The 24638-nt window shown below is 36.7% G+C and overlaps 2 protein-coding genes across 2 annotated transcripts in view; both read left to right on the top strand.

The window, feature by feature from the left end:
- LOC125789903 (NLR family CARD domain-containing protein 3-like) overlaps nt 1-14976 on the top strand; it is a 335798-nt gene extending 320822 nt beyond the window's left edge. Inside the window, exon 5 of the mRNA XM_049472999.1 lies at nt 14548-14976. The gene's annotated coding sequence lies outside the window, so the exon portion shown is untranslated. The remainder of the gene's footprint in view (nt 1-14547) is intronic.
- Nucleotides 185-12526, top strand: LOC125789889 (ribonuclease inhibitor-like). Its single transcript, XM_049472973.1, has 3 exons — nt 185-369; nt 10605-10778; nt 12340-12526. The coding sequence occupies exons 1-3, from the start codon at nt 185-187 to the stop codon at nt 12512-12514; spliced, it is 534 nt and encodes a 177-aa protein (XP_049328930.1). The 3' UTR covers nt 12515-12526.
- Nucleotides 14977-24638: the final 9662 nt, after the last annotated feature.

Raw genomic sequence — 24638 nt, 5'->3', positions numbered from 1 at the left:
TTCTCGCATACGGGTGTCTTGCTCCTCTTGCGAGAGGCGCATGTGCCTCAACTGCATGGGCCACCCCTATTACCTGTGGGTCTGGGGGGTCCATCCCCAGTCCATGCCCTACGCCGCTCCCTCAGGCGCTTATTCAGCCTCTGGTGAGCTCAATGAGGTCATCAAGTGTGGTTGGTGAGTCGCGATGGGCGAGCTCATCCTTGAGATCCTAATTGAGCCCGTGATGGAATGCGCTAGCGAGCGCACAAGCGCTCCATGCGCTTTCAGCCGCGAGCGTACGGAACTCCATGGCATACCCAGACACCGACCTCCTACCCTGATGCAGGTTCAGGAGGCGGGCCCCCGCCTCCTCGAACCGGAAGCTCAAATGTTCGCAAAAGGAACCCTCTGGTTCCCTAGGGCGAGCTTTACCTGCTCGAGATCTTGCTGCTCTGCTGGGTCCATGTTAGGGCTGGATCTTTCTGTAATGGGCGGGGAGCAGCAGCTCTCCAGCCCAAAAGGTTGTAGGACCCAAGTGCAGAGCAGTAGATCTCAAAGAAAAAAACCCAAGAAAAAAAGGGAAATAATAATAATAATAATAATAATAATAATAATAATAATTAATATTGTAGCGCCCCAGCCAGGTACTCTATAGAGTTACAAATATTTAAAATATTAAATATAGCTGGGACCCTGGTTCTTCTGTATTATACAGTTAAGTCTAAGTGTGTTTTAGTAGCTTAGTAGTATCCTGATTATATCTTAAATACTATAGAACCTCTGTAGTATTAGAAAACACTTTAGCTTTACCTTTTAGAAATGTACCTCATTAACAATTTATACACAAAGAGAAACAACAAGTCAGTAAATTATATCAAGGGGATATAATGTAGTTTTTTTAGAACAATGAATTTAGGAAAAAAATAAATAAAAAAGGGCCCACACACTCACGCACAGCTCCTAAAGGATAGTCTCTAACTGTTTTATCTAAACAGTTTTTTTTTTACCCCACGCGTTGCAGGCCTGGTACGTTGCTTGAGTACGTTGTGGCCGGGAAACATAAAATGGCCCCTTCACTTCGAAGAGCCAGAAATAAAAGTATTCCTCCTGAACAGAAACTCTCTCTCTCTCTCTACTCTCTCTCGGATGTTGGATAAAGCCTTTAACTGCAACAGTCACCTGAACCGGGTCTCAAGCACTCCAAACTCCACTACAGCCCGTGGAGACTGCAGCTTTGCTGGTCACTAACTGGAAAGTTCGGTCAGCATTTGGAGCAGGACGGCAACGCTCACGCATTCAGTAGAGAAGTGTGTGCTAAATGAGCTACTCGACTCGGAGTCTCTATTTTCACTGGTTTAGCACTAGAATTAGCAGCCTGAGCTAGCCTGCTACAGAGTTCAGAGAGCGGAGCACGTAGAGAGAATTATCAGCCTGAGCTAGCCTGCTACACAGTTCACTGCGCTTAGCACGAGGGGAAAGTTAGAGCATGAGGGGCAAAGTTAGCAGCCTGAGCTAGCCTGCTACTCAGTTCAGAAACAGTGTAATAACATCCAATGCTGGTTCTCAGTCCGACAACCACTTAGCAGAATGTACTCACATAACTCTCCGACAGTTACTGACTCGAAAATAATAAACACTACTGCATGTTTTTCACTTATTTTCGTGTACTTTCTCATCCCATTCACGTCCCTCCGACTCCTCGCTTCTGCTTCTCTATAGTTCCCTCTCGACGTTCTTTCTCTGCAGCCCAACCTAACCCATGGTTCACTGCTCCCGCCCACTCTCAAAGCTGATTGGCTGGTAGAAAACAGACCACAGAATCTTATAGGCTCAGAAAGAGTTAGAGACTAAAGTTCTCAGAGCTAAACATAACAGATTAATTAAACAGAAAATATACAGGAACATGTATTACAAATTTTACAACAGTTTTCTTTAAACACAATATATATATATATATATATATATATATATATATATATATGAAATAAACTCTTATTTTTAACCTGGGCTACATATTATTATTATAATAATAATTGTTAATATATAATTGTTAATATATATATTAATAGGATATATCATAATATTTTATATATATATATATATATATATATAATTCTTATTATTAAACCCCGCTCCAAGCGGGGATCGAACCAAGGCTGTCGCGGTCGCAGCCCAATGCTCTAACCGCTGAACCGGATTGGGACGCGGCCGCTTTGATCGCCCTTAAGAGCCTCTGTCGAAACGGGCGGAGCAACGAAAATGGGCGGAGCAACAAAAACGGGCGGAGGAGGAAAAACGGGCGGAGGAGGAAAACGGGTGGAAAACAAAAGTCACGCCTAGCGTGAGTGAGAGAGAGGGGGAGAATATGAAAACAACGCCCGCCGGGAAGCGTGGCTACCTCTTATGAGACGAGATGAAGATTAACTGAAACAAAAGAGCTTCCAAAGGAAACAAAAATGAACTGAGGTACTTGTGTATTAAATGCTGTTTCACCAGAGAGGGGAGGAACAGCGCGGGGAAAGAGAGAAGGTGAGGGAACCGCGTGCCTTGTGGCTGCTTCACACACACACACACACACAGACCAAAGAGAAAGAGAGGGAGGCTGTGGAGCACACTGTTCTACACAACTACACCACACTCGAGATTAAAAAGGGATAGGGGAAAACTTTACATTCTGATTACCCCTCAAGTTTTCTTAGTTACAGTGAAGGAAAGAAACTTTTCTAAGAGGTAATTGGAGTCAGGATGTGATTAGATTGGAGGTGTTGGTTGAAGGTGCCCTGCCCTATGAAAATTCACACCGGTTTTGAGTTTGCTGTTGTTAAGAAACTTTGCTTGATGTGAATCCTGCCTCGCAAAAAAGAGCTATCAGAAGACCTACGTTCAAGAATTGTTAACTTGCATGAATCTGGAAAGGGTTAAAAAAGTATCTCTAAAAGACTTGATGTTAATGTGTCCACGGTAAAACACCAGCACAAATTAAAATATACCACTGCTGCAGGTGCCCCGGCCCACAGGTGTTGGGCCTGTGGTGGACATGGCCCAGAGGAGCCGTGGTTGGCTTCCCTTATTTTAAAATCTAAAAGGTGGCAACCCTTTAACTGCGCTACATTAAGTGCTAAACCTGCATCCACAAACTGAGTTTACCTTTCTGAAAGTATTGGTGGTGAGAGAAATGCCTCATAATGTTCCCTGTGTTTATGTTCCGCTGATTTTATCACACATAGTTTGCGCTGAGTTTTGTTCTCCATGGCAGCGGAGATGAACTTTTTCCAGTAATGTTTATTTCGGTTAGCAGGAGAGACGCTGTGCAAATCAGCCGTGTAGCCTGGGGTCTGTGTGCGCAGCTCGGGGGAACCGGTGTTCCTTTATATTCCTATAGGCTATAAGACCCATGTCAGTAGAGCATGTTCTCTGTGGAAAAGTGATCTCTTCTGAGATCTTTATCAGAAGTACATGCATGTCTGTTTATCTGAATTTTAAGTTCAGTGTTAGTTTAATCTGCAGTGTGTGAGATTCAGCTAAATCATGTCTTGCTTTAATAATTGATGAAATAATCTCTGAAAAATATCTGTAACCAATTTATTGACAAATAAATTAGAGTTAGTTTGTGTGTGGAGGATATGTATATGTATGCATGTGGGAGGCATTTTAAAACCTTTCTTAAATAAGTAAATCATCTTCAGCTTCACTTACTTTAATTTACTGAATAATCGTATTAAAATTCTACATGAACTATTCTACACAATAGATATATTTAATAGATATATTAGATAGGTAATATATATATATATATATATATATATATATTACCTATCTAATATATCTATTAAATAGTGTAAATATATATTTACACCTCTTCCTAAGGGGTGTGTGTGTTTATATGTCAGTGTTTCTATTGGATTATCATTTCTCTCTCAGGCTGTGGAGGTGTAATCTATCAGATAAAAGCTGTGCAGATCTGGCCTCAGCTCTCAGCTCAAACTCCTCAACTCTGAGAGAACTGAACCTGAGTAATAATAAACTGCAGGATTCAGGAGTGAAGCTGCTCTCTGCTGGACTGAAGAGTTCACACTGTAAACTGGAGACACTGTGGTAAGATCATCAAAATACAACAAACAGATAATCTCACCTTTACACACACACACATACACACACACACACACACACATGCACACAAACTTGATCCCTTAAGCTAATTAAATTAACCATGTGAGCTCTGTCCAGATACCAGGTGGTAAAGTGGAGACAAAATGAAAAATATCATTTGAAAGGGAATGTGGTACTGCTGTGTTTTGTTTGTTGTTTTACCATCTACTTTCTAAAGTATTGACATTTTTTCAGCTTAGCAAAAACAACAATAAAACTACTTTTTGGCACTCAAGTTACAGGTGCTTGAACTCTCCTTAAAAGGCGAGCTCTGACTATGAGTTCTATACTTTTTCCTCTCCCATTTCTGTTTTATTTATTTATAAAGAGAAAGATTATTTTATGATCCTGCTCCTTTTTCCCATATGTGTTTTAGCTGTAATGTTTATAATATTTATTGATCATCCCCATCCAATTAAATATTAAGAAATATGTAAATTTATTTTTTTATATAAGTTGCAAAACTAAAAGGTTTTGAAGATGTGGCCATGAGATAACCAATCTATTAACAGTGAAACTGTGAGACTTTTTATTCAAAGAGAAGTTTTCTTAGTTACAGTGAAGGAAAGAAACTTTTCTAAGAGGTAATTGGAGTCAGGATGTGATTAGATTGGAGGTGTTGGTTGAAGGTGCCCTGCCCTATGAAAATTCACACCGGTTTTGAGTTTGCTGTTGTTAAGAAACTTTGCTTGATGTGAATCCTGCCTCGCAAAAAAGAGCAGAAGACCTACGTTCAAGAATTGTTAACTTGCATGAATCTGGAAAGGGTTAAAAAAGTATCTCTAAAAGACTTGATGTTCATGTGTCCACGGTAAGACAGACACTCGACAAATGGAGAAAGTTCAGCACTGCTGCTACTCTCCCTAGGCGTGGTCGTCCTGTAAAGATGACTACAAGAGCACAGCGAGTAAAAAAGACAGCACACCATCATCAAAACCTCATCCCAAATGTGAAACATATTGGATCATGGTTTGGGGCTGCTTTTCTGCCTCAGGGCCTGGACAGATTGCAGTTATCAGAGGTGGAAAGTAACGAATTACATTTACTCACGTTACTGTAATTAAGTAGATTTTATGAGTAATTTGTAGTTTTTAAAATAGGTAATAGGTAAACAGAAACATGAACATTACCACATTATCATCTACGAACTATCTGACACCCAACTACACTCCAACATGCAACAATTAAAATTTATTACATGGAACATACATAGAATCGGCTCCCAAGAGAAAAAAACTAAAATACTCCTCCATCTCAGCCGTTTAAAAGCAGATATATACCTTCTACAAGAAACTCACCTAACAGAATCAGATCAACATAAACTGAAATCAGTAGAACACAATCATATATTTACAGCCAATTATAATTCTAGACAAAGAGGTGTAGCCATTTTAATACATAACAAAATCACATTCACACACAATACTACAATCACAGACCCAGATGAACGATTTATCATCATAAATATCACCATTACAGCCACACTTTTACCATTGCTAACATCTACAGACCAAATATTGACAATCCCTCATTTTTTCATGACTTTTTTTTTACAAAAATTTCCTCACTATCTAACTCTTCAATCATAATCAGAGGTGATTTTAATACAGTTATAGATTCATCTTTAGACCGATCAGCTCATACTCAGAACACACGCAACTGGAATTCCACTGAAATAATAAAACAGTACATGCAGGATTTTGGTCTTGGTGATGGGTGGCGACAAAATCATCCAACAACCAAAGAATTCACATTTTTACTCAGCAGTACATAAATCATATTCACATATTGATTATTGTCTATTTATTAATTCAATTTTGTCAAACATTGAACATATATATATATATATTCACCCTATCACAGTAAGAGATGTCTCAATGATATGGAATTCAAGCCAACAACATAAACAGACCTTTAGATGGGGCTTTAACATATCACTACTTAATGATCAAGAATTCGACAGCTATATAAAAAGAAAGTGGGCATCCTTTCTAGAAATAAATGATTCTCCAGACATATCACCAACACTTTTATGGGAAAGGGGAAAGAGGAAAAATAATATCATATGCTACATTTAAAAAGAAGAAAGAAACAGAACATGAGGTAAAGTTAAAATTAAAAATTAAAGAATAAGAAAAAACAATATTATAAGTAACCCATCTGAAGAAAAGCAAAAAGAACTTAGGAAAAGTAGATATGATCTAAACGAATTGAAAAACAAGAAAACTAAATTCTTGTTACAAAGATTGAGACATGAAAACACTGAATACTCAAATAAATCTGGAAAATATTTAGCAAATCTCATTAAGTGTAAAAAAGAAAAAACAATTATTACAACCATAAAAAACTATAAAAAAATAGTACAGACACCTGATGAAATTAATGACACCTTTAAATATTTTCTTTTAAATGTATATTCATCAGGCAATGAAACCAACTTAGATGAAATCAGTAACTTCCTGGACCACATCAAACTGCCTAAATTAACCAAAAACAAAAACATACACTTGAAATACCATTATCTCCAGAAAATTCTACAAAGCCCTAAAACACATTCCTAACAATAAAGCACCAGGACCTGACGGATTCCCTGCTGAATTTTATAAATACTTTTGGTCATTCCTATCTCAACTGTTTTACAGAATATCAGAAATTAAACAAAATGCAAAACTACCAACAAACATGAATACTGCAATCATCTCCCTTCACCTTAAACCAAACAAAGACCCTACCCTACCATCCAGCTACAGACCATTATCATTAATAAATACAGACACAAGAATAATCAGCAAGACTCTAGATAACAGAATAGAAACAATAATCCATAATTTAATACATCCTGATCAAACTGGATTTCTCAAGGGTCGACATTCATCCACCAATATGAGCAGATTAGTGAACATAATAGATTACACATATCACCAGAACATACCAACAGCAGTTGTAACCCTGCCTTTGATAGAGTGAACTGGAAACTCTTATTCACCACACTGCACAAACTCGGGTTTGGAGAATCATTATTAATTGGATACAGATTTTTTACACTGCACCTAAGGCCACAATCAACACCAATGGGGTAATATCTCAACCTTTCACACTACACCGGGGGACTAGACAAGGATGCTCACTTTCTCTTTATCTATTCTTTATCTTCATAGAACCACTAGCTGCAGCGATTCATCAAAACACAAACATTAAAGATCCAAACACCCAACATGGAACATAAAATCAGTCTATATGAAGATGATATCTTACTATTTCTACAAAAAACAGTTATTTCAATAAAAAAAACAATCCAAACAATCGAAAATTATTCAGAAATATCAGAGTATTCAATCAATTGGTCAATCAATCTGCAATTCTCCCAATAAACATAAATAAACCTGATGTTAAACTGAAAACACTACCCATCCCCATGTGCACTAATTCACATATCTGGGTGTGAGGGTCTCCCCCCAGCTGTCAGAGTTCAAACTCAATTTAAACTCATTAAACTAAAACAATAAGTGACATTCTCCGCCGTTGGACAACACTTCCCCTTTCACTTGCTGGCAGAATTGCTACAATTAAAATGACAGAATTACCAAAAATCAATTATTTATTTTCAGTGATTCCCATTCAGCCCAAACCCACCTGATTTCAAACTCTAAATACCACAATAACTAAATATTACTGGAAAAATAAACCACCCAGAATCAAACTCACCACATTACAGAACTCAAAATCGCATGGCGGCCTAGAAGCACCAAACTTCCACCATTATTTTCACAAGATAATATACTCTGTACTCACACCAACCAGACATTCACCCATCTGGAACAACCCGGACTTTATCATGGATAAAAAAACAATAAACTACCCACCTTGAATCAAAAAGGGGATCACACACCTCAAACACATGAATCACAATACCACCTTAATGTCACTACCACAATTAACCCAGAAATACGGCATTGGGAGAACTCAATTTTTACAATACCACCAGTTAAGATCAATCATCTGTTCAAAATCACACCAATCACATTAGACCTGCCTACACCGATTTCAGAATTTCTAAGCTTTACTACAACAAATAAAATATTATCCAAAATATATAAAATAATATCTCAATTGAATCTTACTATTAGCTTACCGTGCAAACAATGGGAAGATTTATCATTAACTCCTAATGCTGATTTCTGGGTCCAGGTGTGTAATAATAATCACAACATGATCAGAAACACTAATTTACAACTCATCCAGTATAAAGTTGTCCACCAAATTCACTACACCACACACAAAATGTATAAAACGGGATTCACTATCTCACCAATTTGTACACACTGCAATCAAAATACAGTCGATAATTATATCCACGCTATGTGGCACTGCACACCCGTTAACCAGTTCTGGAAAAAAGTTATTACCCTCCTATCCCATGCACTCACCACCCAAATCCACCCAACACCATCACTCTGCCTACTAGGAGACACATCAATCACTAAACTACTAACGCAACACGACAAAACAATAGAATAATCTTAATGTCGCGAGTCATCACCAAGAAAATCATCCTCATAAACTTTAACAAAAAATAACATTAACATCAATCACTGGAAAAATCTACTAACAGACTATCTCTCTCTAGACACTCAGAACCCACCAAAAACACTGATTCAGACCCAATTTGGACACATCTAATTCAAACATTACATTAAATCACATAATAATCCAACACAAGATAAACCAGCAAAATCATCAGTGAAAATCGCTCATAAGTTTAGATTCTGTTTTCTGTTTAGCTATATTTTGATACATATGTATAAATGTATGTCGCTTTCTGTCCAATGTTTTTCTCTTTTCTTTTTCTTTTCCTTCTTTGTTTTTGTCTGTTTGTTTGTTTGTTTTTCTCCCCCTGTACCCCCTTCTGCATCTCACTCCCTCAAACCCTGAATCCCCCAACTATGTTAAATCTATATACAGTATGTATATATAAATTAAACAAATAAATGAATAAACATTAAAGTATTAATAGCCCTCTGAAGAGGGGGGCTGGTGGTGGGCCAAAAAAAAAGAAAATCTGACATTGCTTTTGAAGTGTGGTTCAGCAGAATCATTTAAACCCTAAACTTATAAAACCACCCCTGACCATATGCGCATAAATATAGATTTCTCACTTAACAATACTAAATAATCTTATTCTAATTTCACCCTCATAAAGAGAAATACACTGAGCAGCATGTTCTCTGTGGAAAAGTGTTCTATTCTGAGCTCTTTATCAGAAGTACATGCATGTCTGTTTATCTGAATTAAAGTTCAGTGTTAGTTTAATCTGCAGTGTGTGAGATTCAGCTAAATGAATGATCATGTCTTGCTTTAATAATTGATGAAATAATCACTGAAAATAATCTGTAACCAATTAATTGATAAAGAAATTAGAATTAGTTTATGTGTGGAGGATATGTATATGTATTCATGTGCATATTATTGTTTATAGTAAAGGAAGGAAAACATGTTAAACATTTCTTAAATATGTCAAATATCTTCAGCTTCACTCATTTTAATTCAGTAAATAATAGTATAATATTTTTACATTTATTTAACTGTTCTACACAATAGACATATTTAGTAGATGTATGTTAATTAAAAAGAACTATATAACTATTACGGAATAAATAAAATCATAATTATCTAAAATATGTACTAATAGGGGTGTGTGTGTTTATATGCCAGTATTTCTAATGGATTATCATTTCTCTCTCAGGTTGTGGGGGTGTAATCTATCAGATAAAAGCTGTGCAGATCTGGCCTCAGCTCTCAGCTCAAACTCCTCAATACTGAGAGAACTGAACCTGAATAATAATAAACTGCAGGATTCAGGAGTGAAGCTGCTCTCTGCTGGACTGAAGAGTTCACACTGTAAACTGGAGAAACTGGAGTAAGATCATCAAAATACAACAAACCTTCACACACACACACACAATAGTAAACTATTAAAACTTGCAGCAGATGAATACTTTTGAATTTCCAGTATAAAGGAATATCAAAATGGAGGACAGATACTCCTAATTATTTGTACTTATTGATCAAAACATCCTGATCCAATGAAATATTATTTTTTTTGGTCAGTGTTGCACCACAAGATACAGTTTTCCCTTAAGGGGAACCACAGCAGTGAGTCAGTAGGGCATTTTCATTAGTTTAGTTACAGTTTGATTAGTTACAGTAAAAGAGATACAAATATTGACTTTTACGTAAATATAATCACAGTACTATACTTTAATTCACTGAATAATGTTTCATTTTTTTTATTTCTACATGAACTGTTCTACACAATAGTTATATTTACTAGATCTATGTTAAATAAACATGATTATATATCTGTTGTGCAATAAAGCATAGTTGTCTCAAATATATACTACTACACCTCCTTCCTAAGTGGTGTGTATTTGTGTTTATATGTCAGTGTTTCTAATGGATTATCATTTCTCTCTCAGGCTGTGGGACTGTAACCTATCAGATAAAAGCTGTGCAGATCTGGCCTCAGTTCTCAGCTCAAACTCCTCAACTCTGAGAGAACTGTACCTGGGTAATAATAAACTGCAGGATTCAGGAGTGAAGCTGCTCTCTGCTGGACTGAAGAGTTCACACTGTAAACTGGAGAAACTGGGGTAAGATCATTAAAATACAACAAACAGAGCATCTCTGCTCTGATTCGCTCCTGCTAAACCTCTGATAAGTTTAAAAGTCCTGACTTACTGCTGATTCAACAATAACACATGCACAGCCACTGTATAAACAGGGGGCTGCACCAGAGAGGTTCTCCAGTAGGGGCGGAGTGGGCGGATACACACGGCTGTACCTCGGGCTCTGATTGGAAGTGGATGTCAATCAAAGTGGACAGACCGTTTAGAATTCACATGCAGTTTGAATGGCGCTGCGTAATTTTTGAGCGGTTTTCAACTTAAAAGTAAAATTTTTAAAAAACAAAGTTTTTAGAAAAGACTCCCCCTCCCCCTCTCACTGAATACACACACATACACAAACTACTGCAGACATCACACACACACACACATATATATATATATATATATATATATATATATATATATATATATATATATATATATATATATATATATATATATATAATAAATGATTAGCATTAACATATGAACTGTAAATAGCTGTTGTTCAGCCTGGTTAGCTCGGTCAGAATGGCTGGATTAACTGGCCGACCTCCAGCATTATGTAAAGTGGCAGAGGCTCCAGCTGATAACGTTCCTCCATAAACCACCTTTCAATTTTGGCCATGCCCCTCTCCTCTCCCCACGCCCCCACATCAAAAAGGGTTCAAAATAGACTCTCAAACAAAATGGAGAAACACAAAGGAGGGAATGTATTGCAAAAAAGAAAAAAAGAATCGCAAAACGCAAAGAAAAAGTAGTGTTGCAAAAGATTTATCAAAAAATATGAAAAAAGGTAACTTATGTTCTTTTCTTTGTTTGCAATTTCAGATTATTTTTGCAACGTGTGGACATTTTTTTCGTGATTGTTTTATTTTCTTGTCAGCATTAAAGACAATGTGACTGCATAAAACTCCTCAACTCTGAGAGAACTGAACCTGAGTAATAATGAACTGCAGGATTCAGGAGTGAAGCTGTAGTAGTTTCTGTAACACTATAGGAGAGAATTTTCTTCCACACAAAGTAACAGAGTGATTTATTTATTCGCCTTTAACTCCTGCATATTGATAGTGTCTCCCTGACAGCCACAAATCATGTACAGTATCCTGCAAATCAGTATATTGAGCTGCTCATGCACATTTTTGAGCAACAGAGCGAGAGAGTGATGAACATTCAGGTCTCTTCTTGAGCTCAGTAGAACTATCAGTGTTCTCTGTGGGTGGAATTTACACTGCTCTCTTTGGCAGTGTTTAATGTAGTTCTACAGGTCAATAGCAGAGGGTTGGAATGCAGGGTATATAGAATCCAACACTAATGCCTGTCTTTCCCTGTGTTTGTCTATATGATGTTAATGACTGCAAGACATGTTAATATATGTTTACAGGTCTGATTCTTTTATAGGTATAGTTAAGCTTATTTATACTTGCTCCTACAGCATTGTTAGGAGCTAGTGGGGGTTGGGTGTATGGGGGGGGTCTTTACACTCCTAGTGTGTGAATATAACTATACACTCATCTGTTGTACTTTTCACTCCTTCTCTCTGCAGGCTGTATAACTGCAGTATTACAGAAGAAGGCTGTGCTGCTTTAGCTTCAGCTCTGAAATCAAACCCCTCATACCTGAGAGAGCTGGATCTGAGATTCAATAAACCAGGAGAGTCAGGAAAGAAGCTGCTCTCTGATCTACAGAAGGATCCTCACTTTAAACTGGAGAAACTATAGTGAGTTACTGAATTACTGTCTCTGAAAAACTCACACATACACACACACACACACACACACACACACACCTATACACACACACACTCACACACACACAATTGATATTCACCTACAGTGTTTTAGAGTTGGGTTTAAGACTTGTTAAGGTAATATTGTAGACTGGTAGAATTCCACCCAAAATTCACCAATAATGGAGATTTTGATTTGATGAAGTAAATACAACGTGTTTGGGTTATAACTGAGATCATAGTTGGGCACTGTTGTTAAGCTACCATTGTTTGTATCTGAGAGTCAGGTGGGTTACATCACAGCATGGCCAAGAACTTCCTGGCTGTGACCGAAATGGCTCCCTACTCCCTCATTAGTGTTGCGCTATTTAGGGAGACACTATGTAGTTCACTAATTAGTGGTGAAACAGGAGTACTTTCAGACACTACCTTATCGTTATCATGCGCCAGCACCGGTCACAAAAAACACACAGGTGAGAGAGGGGTTGAGCCGTGTTTAAAACTCCATAAACACACTGAACTGAGCTCTAAATTAAAGTTAGTGAAGCTCTGAGCTGATCATGAAGTAATTTCTCGTCTTGTTATATTTACACTGTTTAAAAGAAAATCCTCACAATATGGAACTACATGAAGAAAACCTGAAATTAGCAGCGCAGACCGGCTCGCACTGTTGCCAGATTGGGTGGTTTCATGCCAAATGTCGAGTTGTGTCTGAAATTGTCTGGAGGAAACACTGTGATTTGACGGGTGAACGATTTGGTTTTATCTGAATCACACTATAACAATCTGGCAACCCTGATGGCTCACTATCCGCTCTGTTTTTTCGCCTGTCTGTTGCTTAGTAGCGAGACCTGCAATGCATTTTGGGACACATTTAGCTTGCTTAGTAAGCAGAAATGTTTACTATAAATTATGATGCATTATGGGAGTTTTTAGTGCCCTCAAAATCATGTCCGAATAATGGCTTACATACTCAGTAGTGCCCTAATTAGTAAATAGGGAGCCATTGCGGTCACAGCCCGTGTTTTAAAGGAAGGAGGTGTTTGATTAACCCACAGAACAAACCAGATCGTTATTTTAGTGATGTTTAGGGTGAAAACAGACCTGTGTGAAACAGAGTGTGTTACTGTGGTTCACAGTCACTGGAAATATTGTATCAACTTCAATCAAACCTGTTTAACTTTTAAACACAGGATGAACTTCACAGCCTTTTCTCAGTGCAGTGAGAATATATTACTCTCTAAGACTCATTATTGTGACTCTGTGTAGAGAAACAGCTCAATATTAAACATTTAGCTTAATTAACAAACCATATAATTTATATATAGTTTTATCAGACACTTAATTTACCATATAGGAAAGAGGGTTAATATCTTCAGTATATAATTTATAATTAAACATATAATACATTGTTAATTTAGTAGTTTTGACCAAAAATAATCTGAAGTCTCCATCTCTACAGTGTAGAGTGTGAAGTTTTTGGTATGTGAATGTGTGGTTTTATAGGATTAGGCTTTAGTTTGTTTGATGAAGCTGTCCTGAAATTTTATTCTATAGATTTTATAGGATTTCTGCTGCTTGTGCTCATTTCCACAATCTGATACTGTTTATTTCATTGGGGGTCTGAATGCTGACTGCCTTTTCTCTTTTACAGTCTCTACCCCTGACTGCACACAGATATCGTTATTGATTGGGTTAGAAGTACAGGAAGAAGGACTGATTGAGCTGAAGCTCTGCTGCTTCTTTTCTCTGACAGTCACACATATTATTTTTTTTATCATATTTATACAGTTAAATTGTCAGTGCTTAGCATTTCTTTAGCACTTCATATGTCCATATGAGCAGATGTGAGATTATTATCAGAACAGCTCTAATCTTCTTATCCGAGTAGAAATAGAACTTGTTGATTTCTATATTGTGGAGTTTAGTAGGAAAGTGGGAGCCTTGTCTGTCAGAAACTGAAATTTTCACAGATGATATTTTGGTTCCAGAATATTCTTAATTCCTACTGAAAGTCAGTGAGAGGTAGAGCAGCATTTTCAGACTCTTGGGTAAATACCCCAAGCTCTAAATCATTGGCTGTGCTAAAATGTGGTGTGGAATCTGGTTTAGAGAGATCTGAATCTACACATACAGTATAGTACACTTTTATATTCTGTATAGCAGGCAGAGCAGTGAGGGTTAACCAGTCGACATTGATCAGTTCAGCACTGTCTTATACTTTTATCATGTTGTTTAAATTAATTAGAAATGTGTTGAAACCTTTAGAAGTTGTATAAACTCTATCCAAACTTTTACAGAGCCTTAAAATGTGTTTTATTTGCTTTTAAGCACTTCTAACCAGAAACAGGAGCTGGAAATTAACTTCAGCTAGAATTTTCTATATACATTACATAACTTGTATTTTGTGTAACAGTGTTTATCTGCATTGTCCCTGTAAAATATGTAAATAAATACATATATAAATTAAATATATTGACTTCATAGAGGTTAATCAAACCCAACAATGTCTGTCTTCATTTTCTGATTCAGAGTTTATTGTGTTGTGTTTAATTATGAATCTTATGAAAGGTTTTATTGAAGTGGGAAGACTGGTATCTGTTTCTCCTCCACAGTATGAACTGTCTGTAAGGTGTAGTAGGGCTGGTAAGGGACTGTATGAAAAATAGTCCATTGGCTCCATCTGGTGGGTTTAGATGTTACTGCCAGTGCAAAGTGAATTATGGGGTATCGGATTAATTTATCTATGTACTTTTGTATGATTTGTTTTAAATCAAGACGCCTCTCAGCTGAAATCCCAAACATAACAACTGGTAAAACATTTTACTGACATTTTTTCAGTTTTTTTTTTTTTCTGAAATTAATTAAATTAATTATGTTCTCAGCAGTGATTAAATAATGCTGGGCTAAAATCATGCTATATGTTTTTTGCAGTAATAAAGCTGATAAATGGTTTTAATAACTGATGTTATTGTTATGTTGTTGCAAAGCTGATTATAATTGGGTGCTATATAGTTGAAAAGTTGTCACTTTAGTATTTTAGCTCGTTGCCTTGGTGATGGTCAGTCTGTGGTTAACAGGGTGTAAGTAGGTGGTTGCTGTGATTGTCATTGTACCCCATGTTGTTGGTTTGAGTGTTATTAGTGTATTTGCATCACTATGGTATAAGATGATACACAGACCTCGGCTTTCATTCAATGAGGGAAAATCCTTTGGTAGGAAAAAACACACAACTATAATGATTTATATTCTTATCGTTATTGTAGCTGTTTATAACAGACAGTGTGTGCAGGATAATTATATTATTCAACTGTAAACCTTATGAAATCTAACTACAGTGTATAGAATAGCCTCAAACACAATATATAGAAAGGAGGGGTGTTGTCAAACTGTGTGATTTCTTACTGAGCTGCAACCAGAAAGATTTAGTTTCGTTCTGAACCTTTAGGAATTTTTTTTTAGAGGTTTAAACACAGCCGCAAGCAGACTGACAGCAAACTTTTGACCCGTGAATGGTAAGAATGTCCTGTCTTATGTTTACTCATAAACTCCATTATTATGAGAGAGTTTGCAGTATAAACCCTATCCTATGTTTACTCATAAACTATGCTGGGAAACATTACGTCAGTATTTACTTAGAAATGCTTAGACTGGTAAATCTAAGACAGATATTACAAATTAATAGTGTTGTAGTCAAGACCAAGACTTTTTAGTAATCGAGTCTAATTCAAAACCGAAACCGGGAAAAACCGAGACAGAGACCAAGACGGAGACCATTAATATTTAAAAAAGTTATTAATATTAAAATTAAAAATTCAAATTCTATTTATTTTTATTCTATTCTATTTCTATTCTAATGTAAAAAACCTCATCACTAAGGTTAGCTAGCTCATTGCTAGCTTTAGTTCTCTCTCCGGTCACATTAGTGCGTAATTTAGCTTGTCACAAAGGTTAGCTAGCTCGTCACTAAGGTAGCTAACAGTAGTTCTCTCCCCGGTAGCATTAGTATTTTATCTAGCTTGTCACTAAGGTTATCTAGCTCTTCACTGGTTGCAGTTCACTTCTCGGTAACATTAGTGTGTAATTTAAATCATTTCTAATGTTATCCAGCTTGTCACTAGCTTTATTACTATCCCAGGTAACATTATCATTTTAGCTAGCTAGTCACTAAGATTAGCTAGCGTGTTGCTAGCTTATATATATATATATATATATATATATATATATACCACACATATATAACCATATAATATATATAACCATTAGGTTATACAGAAATACACTTTAATTATAATCCATCCACGCCACCTAAGGAATTTCACCTTAGGGAATGAGACTAGTAAATTCTAGCCAGAAAAAAAAGAGAAAAACCCAGGTTCGTTTGTTGAAGACAGAGACATGTTTTAATTTTCAGAGAGACTCAATTTTATTTCTACAATTCACAAATTCAGCTTAAAACAAAAAAATACTTAGCTGCAGCTTTTAAATTACATCAACATTCATTGAATGATTAGTGTAGTTTTATATAATATGGGACAAAGAGTCTAGAAATAAGCCCACAGGTAGTTGAGACCACAGTTAATGAAAGTGAAAATGAAAAAACAAAAAAAACAAAATAAATAAAGGAAATTCCAGCACAAAAACAACTAACAAATTAAACCCCACAGATACAAGGAAGAGCAAAATAAGGCCAGCTCTCTGGAAGAACAAAATAAGAACAGAACTGCAGTTAGATTAAATGTAGGATAAAGATAAACCCATAGTACAGGTAGAACTCACACACCAAACCTGAAATCTTCAAATTTAACCCTTTCTGACAGTTTCAGCTCCACTCCACTCCAGCTCCACTGAGACAGATTTTAAAAGAAGCTGCATATATTACTCTACAGCTTTAGTTTACTATAAGATTAGTTTATCTATGTACTTTTGTATGATTTGTTTTAAAGAGAGACGCCTCTCAGCTGAAAATCCCCAACATAGCAACTGGTAAAACACTTTACTGACATTTTTCATTTTTAATTAAATTAATTATGTTCTCAGCAGTGATTAAATAACGCTGGGCTAAAATCATGCTAAAGGTTTTTGCAGTAATAAAGCTGATAAATGTTTTTAATAACTGATGTTATTGTTATGATGTTAAAAAGCTGCTTATAATTGGGTGCTATATAGCTGAAAGTTTGTCGCTTTAGTATTTCAGCTCGTTGCCTTGGTGATGGTCAGTCTGTGGTTAACAGGGTGTAAGTAAGTGGTTGCTGTGATTGTCGTTGTACCCCATGTTGTTGGTTTGACTGTTATTAGTGTATTTGCATCACTGTGGTATAAGATGATACACAGACCTCAGCTTTCATTCAATGAGGGAAAAACCTTTGGTAGAAAAAAACGCACAACTATGAAGATTTATATTCTTATCATTATTGTAGCTGTTTATAATAGACAGTGTGTGCAGGATAATTCTATTAAACTGTAAACCGTAGGAAATCTAAATACAGTGTATAGAATAGCCTCAAACACAATATATGTTAAAGAAGGGAGGGGTGTGGTCAAACTGTGTGATTTCTTACTGACCTTCAACCAGAAAGATTTATTTTCATTCTGAACCTTTAGGCTCTTTTTATAGAGGTTTAAACACAGCCTAAAAGCAGACTGACAGCAACTTTTGACCCGTGAATGGTAAGAATGTCCTGTCTTATGTTTACTCATAAACTCCATTAGTATGAGAGAGTTTGCAGTATAAACCCTATCCTATGTTTACTCATAAACTATGCTGGGAAACATTACATCAGTATTTACTTAGAAATGCTTAGACTGGTAAATCTAAGACAGATATTACAAATTAATAGTGTTGTAGTCAAGACCAAGACTTTTTAGTAATCGAGTCTAATTCAAAACCGAAACCGGGAAAAACCGAGACAGAGACCAAGACGGAGACCATTAATATTTAAAAAAGTTATTAATATTAAAATTAAAAATTCAAATTCTATTTATTTTTATTCTAAAATGTAAAAACCTCATCACTAAGGTTAGCTAGCTCATTGCTAGCTTTAGTTCTCTCTCTGGTAACATTAGTGCGTAATTTAGCTTGTCACAAAGGTTAGCTAGCTCGTCACTAAGGTAGCTAACAGTAGTTCTCTACCCGGTAGCATTAGTATTTTATCTAGCTTGTCACTAAGGTTATCTAGCTCTTCACTGGTTGCAGTTCACTTCTCGGTAACATTAGTGTGTAATTTAGCTCATTTCTAATGTTATCCAGCTTGTCACTAGCTTTATTACTATCCCAGGTAACATTATCATTTTAGCTAGCTCCTCACTAAGATTAGCTAGCGTGTTGCTAGCTTATATATATATATATATATATATATACCACACATATATAACCATATAATATATATATAACCATTAGGTTATACAGAAATACCCTTTAATTATAATCCATCCACGCCACCTGAGGAATTTCACCTTAGGGAATGAGACTAGTAAATTCTAGCCAGAAAAAAAAGAGAAAAACCCAGGTTCGTTTGTTGAAGACAGAGACATGTTTTAATTTTCAGAGAGACTCAATTTTATTTCTACAATTCACAAATTCAGCTTAAAACAATGAAGTACTTAGCTGCAGCTCTTAAATTACATCAACATTCATTGAATGATTAGTGTAGTTGCATATAATATGGAACAAAGAGTCTAGAAATAAGCCCACAGGTAGTTGAGATCACAGTTAATGAAAGTGAAAATGAAAAAAAAAAAATATCCAAAATAAATAAAGGAAATTCCAGCACAAAAACAACTAACCAATTAAACCCCACAGATACAAGGAAGAGCAAAATAAGGCCAGCTCTCTGGAAGAACAAAATAAGAATTAATAACAAAAACAAATATGTATATATATATATATATATATATATATATATATATATATATATATATATATATACAGTTGTGGTCAAAAGTTTACATACACTTGTAAAAAAACATAATGTTATGGCTGTCTTGAGTTTTCAATAAGTTCTACAACTCTTATTTTTCTGTGATAGAGTGATCGGAACACATACATGTTTGTCACAAAAAACAGTCATAAAATTTGGTTCTTTCATAAATTTATTATGGGTCTGCTGAAAATGTCACCAAATCTGCTGGGTCAAAAATATACATACAGCAACATTAGTATTTGGTTACATGTCCCTTGGCCATTTTCACGGCAACTAGGCGCTTTTGGTAGCCATCCACAAGCTCCTGGCAAGCTTCAGGTCGAATGTTTGACCACTCTTCTTGACAGAATTGGTGCAGTTCAGCTAAATGTGATGGTTTTCTTGCATGAACCCGTTTCTTTAGCACTGTCCACATGTTCTCAATGGGGTTTAAGTCAGGACTTTGGGAAGGCCATTCTAAAACCTTAATTCTAGCCTGGTTTAGCCATTCCTTTACCACTTTTGATGTGTGTTTTGGGTCATTGTCTTGTTGGAACACCCAACTGCGCCCAAGACCCAACCTTCGGGCTGATGGTTTTAAGTTTTCCTGCAGAATTTGGAGGTAATCCTCCTTCTTCATTATCCCATTTACTTTCTGCAAAGAACCAGTTCCACTGGCAGCAAAACATCCCCAGAGCATAATACTACCACCACCATGCTTGACAGTAGGCATGGTGTTCCTGGGATTAAAGGCCTCACCTTTTCTCCTCCAAACATATTGCTGGGTGTTGTGGCCAAACAGCTCAATTTTTGTTTCGTCTGACCAGAGAACTTTCCTCCAGAAGGTTTTATCTTTGTCCATGTGATCAGCAGCAAACTTCAGCCGAGTCTTAAGGTGCCTTTTCTGGAGCAAGGGCTTCTTTCTTGCACGGCAGCCTCTCAGTCCATGGCGATGTAAAACACGCTTGACTGTGGAGACTGACACCTGTGTTCCATCAGCTTCCAAATCCTTGCAGACCTGCTTCTTGGTGATTCTTGGTTGACTCTTGACCATCCTGACCAATCTCCTCTCGGCAGCATGTGATAGCTTGCGTTTTCTTCCTGATCGTGGCAGTGACACAACTGTTCCATGCACTTTATACTTGCGTATAATTGTCTGCACAGTTGCTCTTGGGACCTGTAGCTGCTTTGAAATGGCTCCAAGTGACTTCCCTGACTTGTTCAAGTCAATAATTCGCTTTTTCAGATCCACACTGAGTTCCTTTGACTTTCCCATTGTAGCTTTTGTAGCTGAGTCTAATCACTGGGTCAAATGAGCCCTATTTAAATGGGCTCATGAGAAGTCAACAGCTGTAGTCAATCAGAATCACTTACAAGAAGTGAAGAGGCCATGACATGAAGCTAATTTGATTGACACAACTCGCTACATCACCAAAATTGACAAATTTTGTTGCTGTATGTATATTTTTGACCCAGCAGATTTGGTGACATTTTCAGCAGACCCATAATAAATTTATGAAAGAACCAAATTTTATGACTGTTTTTTGTGACAAACATGTTTGTGTTCCGATCACTCTATCACAGAAAAATAAGAGTTGTAGAACTTATTGAAAACTCAAGACAGCCATAACATTATGTTTTTTTACAAGTGTATGTAAACTTTTGACCACAACTGTATATATATATATATATATATATATATAATTACTATAATTAAAAAAAAAACTAATGAAAATAAACCCAAAATATTAACAAAAATATTAACAGATTTCAAAAAAATAGAAACAAAATCTCAATACAACAAAAGAAAATGACTAATACAAGTAACACAAAAAAAATGGACAAATCAAATGAACGCATTTGGGGATGAAATCAAACAAACCAAAACCACACACAAAAAGAAAAAAAAGGAAAAAAAAAAAATATATATATATATATATATATATATATATATATATATATATATATATATATTCTTAATATAACATTTTAACAGCTAAATCAAACAGCTTCACCAAGGAGGAGAAATAGCAAAAACAGCAGCACCCCAGAAACAGGAGCAGTTAAAGGAACCTTAGTATCATTTAAACAGAACTTGGCCTGTTCACCTCTAAAAAGTACAACAATTATCTCATTAAACTCTACAAATAATACAAATATCTAATAATAAAAAAAAGGCATACCAGCGCTATGAAGCCAACCTTCAATTTAATCATGGTCCCCGAGGTCACGATGATTCACATAAACAAAGAGTATAACTCCATTGAGCCTGTGAAAAAGAGCACATTTAACTTAACATCAGACTATTTAAAATGAAAAGTGCATTTTTTAGATACTGAACGAAAGGAGGAGTAGCTTGTTTTTTCCCTGTTAGCCAATCAGTATGCAGATTTAAGACACACAGAAAAAGGACTGATTGGGTCTGTTTGAATGAATGGTTGATGTTCAGTAATGATAGAAAAAAGGTTCAGTTTCTAATGAACTTCACCTCAACTCAGACTCGGCCGGTCTCGTCCACAGTCTCAGAGTCCTCCTTCCCCCGAGAGTGGGACAAGACCCATTCCAAACAAGGTTGAATCTGAGACTGTTCGTTTATGGTCTCGTGACCGGACTCGAGTACTATAACACTACATGGTAAATTAGACTAGTCTAATTAGACTAAAGACTAAAGACTAAAATCCAAAATTAAAACGCTGTGTTCAGTTTATTCACATGATGTTTAAAAGGTATGTTGTTCACAAGACAGGTGATCACTCAGAATAAAATCTTACCAACAAAGATGAGTTATGAGATGTGTTATTTTGTCTCTAGGTGTGGGTGTGTCCTCGTCCCTTCCAGTTGTAGAGAGACAGCAGAGGACTTTTACTGACTGACAGCGGCTCAGTGGTGAAGAACTCCATGTTGGTATCAGTAATGTTGGGGTTTGGATCTTAAGAGCAGCACAGAGTATTTATCTTTATCCCCATCAGCAAAATCTGCTGCTAATTCTGTATCCCACTCAGTACTATATACTCTCTACCTCAGTAACTGCTGTGATCATGTAGGATCTATATGATACAGTATGTTACATATCTCTGCACCTTATTCTCACCACACACATTTAGACTGTACTGTGTCGGTACTACACTGTCCTGTCTGTTAAACTGTTTATTTCTACATTCGCTGCTCGTTTGTACTTTATGTTGTGTTTATTGTGCTGTTCTGTGTTTCTGTCCTTAGATGGAATAATAATAAAAGCCTATTGATCTGATTTATTTGATGGTGAACAGCAGGGCTGCTGCTATTAAAGGCCCTGAAAAGCAGAGGGGCACAACACTGTATAGCAGAGAGTCCAAATCATGAGCTGGAAGATTCATTAGCTCCAGGTCAGCAGTGTTAGAGCAGATGAAACTGAAGAACACACATTTTAGCACTTAGAGTGGGAGCAGTGAGGAACTCAGAGCAGAATAAAGAGTTTACAGATATGATCCATATAAGCATAAATGTTTACATTAAACATCAACCATCAGAGCGACTCAACAAAGCTGTTTTTCTAGTTTTTATTGAGACAATCTTCTCTGATATTTTTAGAAACACTTGTTCTGTCAGGTGGATGAAGAGAGATTGGTCAGACAGCACATCACTCCTCCCCCTTCACCCTGTAAAGAACCTATCAGCACCTCCTCCTGCAGTAACTAAACCAGATCATCATGTTTAAAGAGAAATTAACATCAGTAGCTTCACTTTAGAGGTTTAGAAGATTAGGAGTAATCTGAAGGAGGAAGATGAGCTCCGAAATGAGTGTCTCTGGGGAACAGGACACACAGGAAGCTGAGAGGTGAGAGAATAATGTGATTGGGTATAAAGTGAAAGGTTTGCTGGAAAGGTTGTAGATGGTGTCTGATACTGGTTGTGTTTTAGACTGGATCAGGATAAGAGCTCAGACTCACCTGAACCCAGCTGTGTCTCCGTGAAGAGTGACCGGTCAATGGAAGAACCTTTAAAATTCAGAGAAGATAACAGTTCTACTGATTTCAGGTAAGGATGATTAGTCTCTGTGGAATGTGTGACGCCAGGTAGAGAGGAGTGACGCGAGCCGAGTTAAAAATACAGACAGGTTTATTATAAGGAAGGTTAACAGGTACTGCTAACAGAAGAATCAAATAAACAATGATCTCACCGATGACCAGAGACGTAGTCAAAAATACAGTCCGAGTTCGAAACCGAGAAACAGTCCAACCATACACCAAATCCAATAAGGGCAAAACAAAAGACATAAACTGAAAATCCGAACACAGAGTCGTAACGAGAAGGCAAAAACAGTAATCCAGAAAACGCTTAGTACGCAACATAAGTCGACAATACCTTGCGGTGTTTCTTTCCAAACGGATGCCTTAAATACAGGATCTAGATAAGAATGAACCGGAAGTAATTTAGTACACAGGTGAATCAGAGCGTCGGAGCGTAACGTGATTGGGTGAATGTGAAGGGTTATTATTGATGTCATAATCAGGGGAATTCTGGGAAATAGAGTCCGGTAGTGTGGAAGGAGAACCAGGCTGCGTAACAGAATGAGATAAAAATAAGCTTGTTGGTGATCTTGAAGAATGATTGAAAAAATTAAAGCGTCTGACAGATTTCAAATAATCAGTGGAGATACTGAGATATTCAGTTCAGTTTAGTTATTTTATCAGTTTCATAATTTTATATGTAGAATATTATTTCCTGTATTTTATGTTTTTGTTCATCATGTGTATGTTTTTAGTGAGATTCAGAGACAGAGGGCAGACTCTCCTGAACCCAGCCATGTATCCATAAAGAGTGACTGGTCAGTGGATCCTCCAGCAAGTTTCAGCAAGGAGGACTGTTCTCCTGAACCGAGGTAAAGATAGTTCAGTAAAGGTGCTTACACACTGCATGCGTAGGTGCTGACACCCTCAATTCTTTCTCCAGCGGTAGAGCACTTGGGCGCTGTAGGAGAGCAGTGTGGAAAGTGAAGCATTTCCCCACCCATAACCATGCCTCCATTGTGCTACCGCTTACCGCGGTCAAAGTTCAACATGGTTCAACTTTGACCTTGCGGTAAGCATTACCGTGGCAGAAAAAGGGTGATGTGAACTCATAGGGAAAAACTTTACACCAACCAATAAAAAAAACACGAGAGAGTGACTAAAATTTATGATTAGTGAACATCCTCAGCTTTACATTACTTCCCTACACTCTGGTTTATTCTGA

The sequence above is a fragment of the Astyanax mexicanus genome, unplaced genomic scaffold (assembly GCF_023375975.1).
Source record: "Astyanax mexicanus isolate ESR-SI-001 unplaced genomic scaffold, AstMex3_surface scaffold_32, whole genome shotgun sequence".
In the NCBI taxonomy this organism is placed as follows: domain Eukaryota; kingdom Metazoa; phylum Chordata; class Actinopteri; order Characiformes; family Acestrorhamphidae; genus Astyanax; species Astyanax mexicanus.
This window is presented reverse-complemented; position numbering and strand designations above follow the sequence as displayed.

Coding starts and splice junctions, on each gene's coding strand:
- LOC125789889 (XM_049472973.1), top strand. CDS start 185: ATGGGCGAGCTCATCCTTGAGATCCTAATTGAGCCCGTGATGGAATGC. Junction 370..10,604: donor CTCGAACCGGAAGCTCAAAT/GTTCGCAAAAGG, acceptor TTTCTCTCTCAG/GCTGTGGGACTGTAACCTAT. Junction 10,779..12,339: donor TGTAAACTGGAGAAACTGGG/GTAAGATCATTA, acceptor TTCTCTCTGCAG/GCTGTATAACTGCAGTATTA.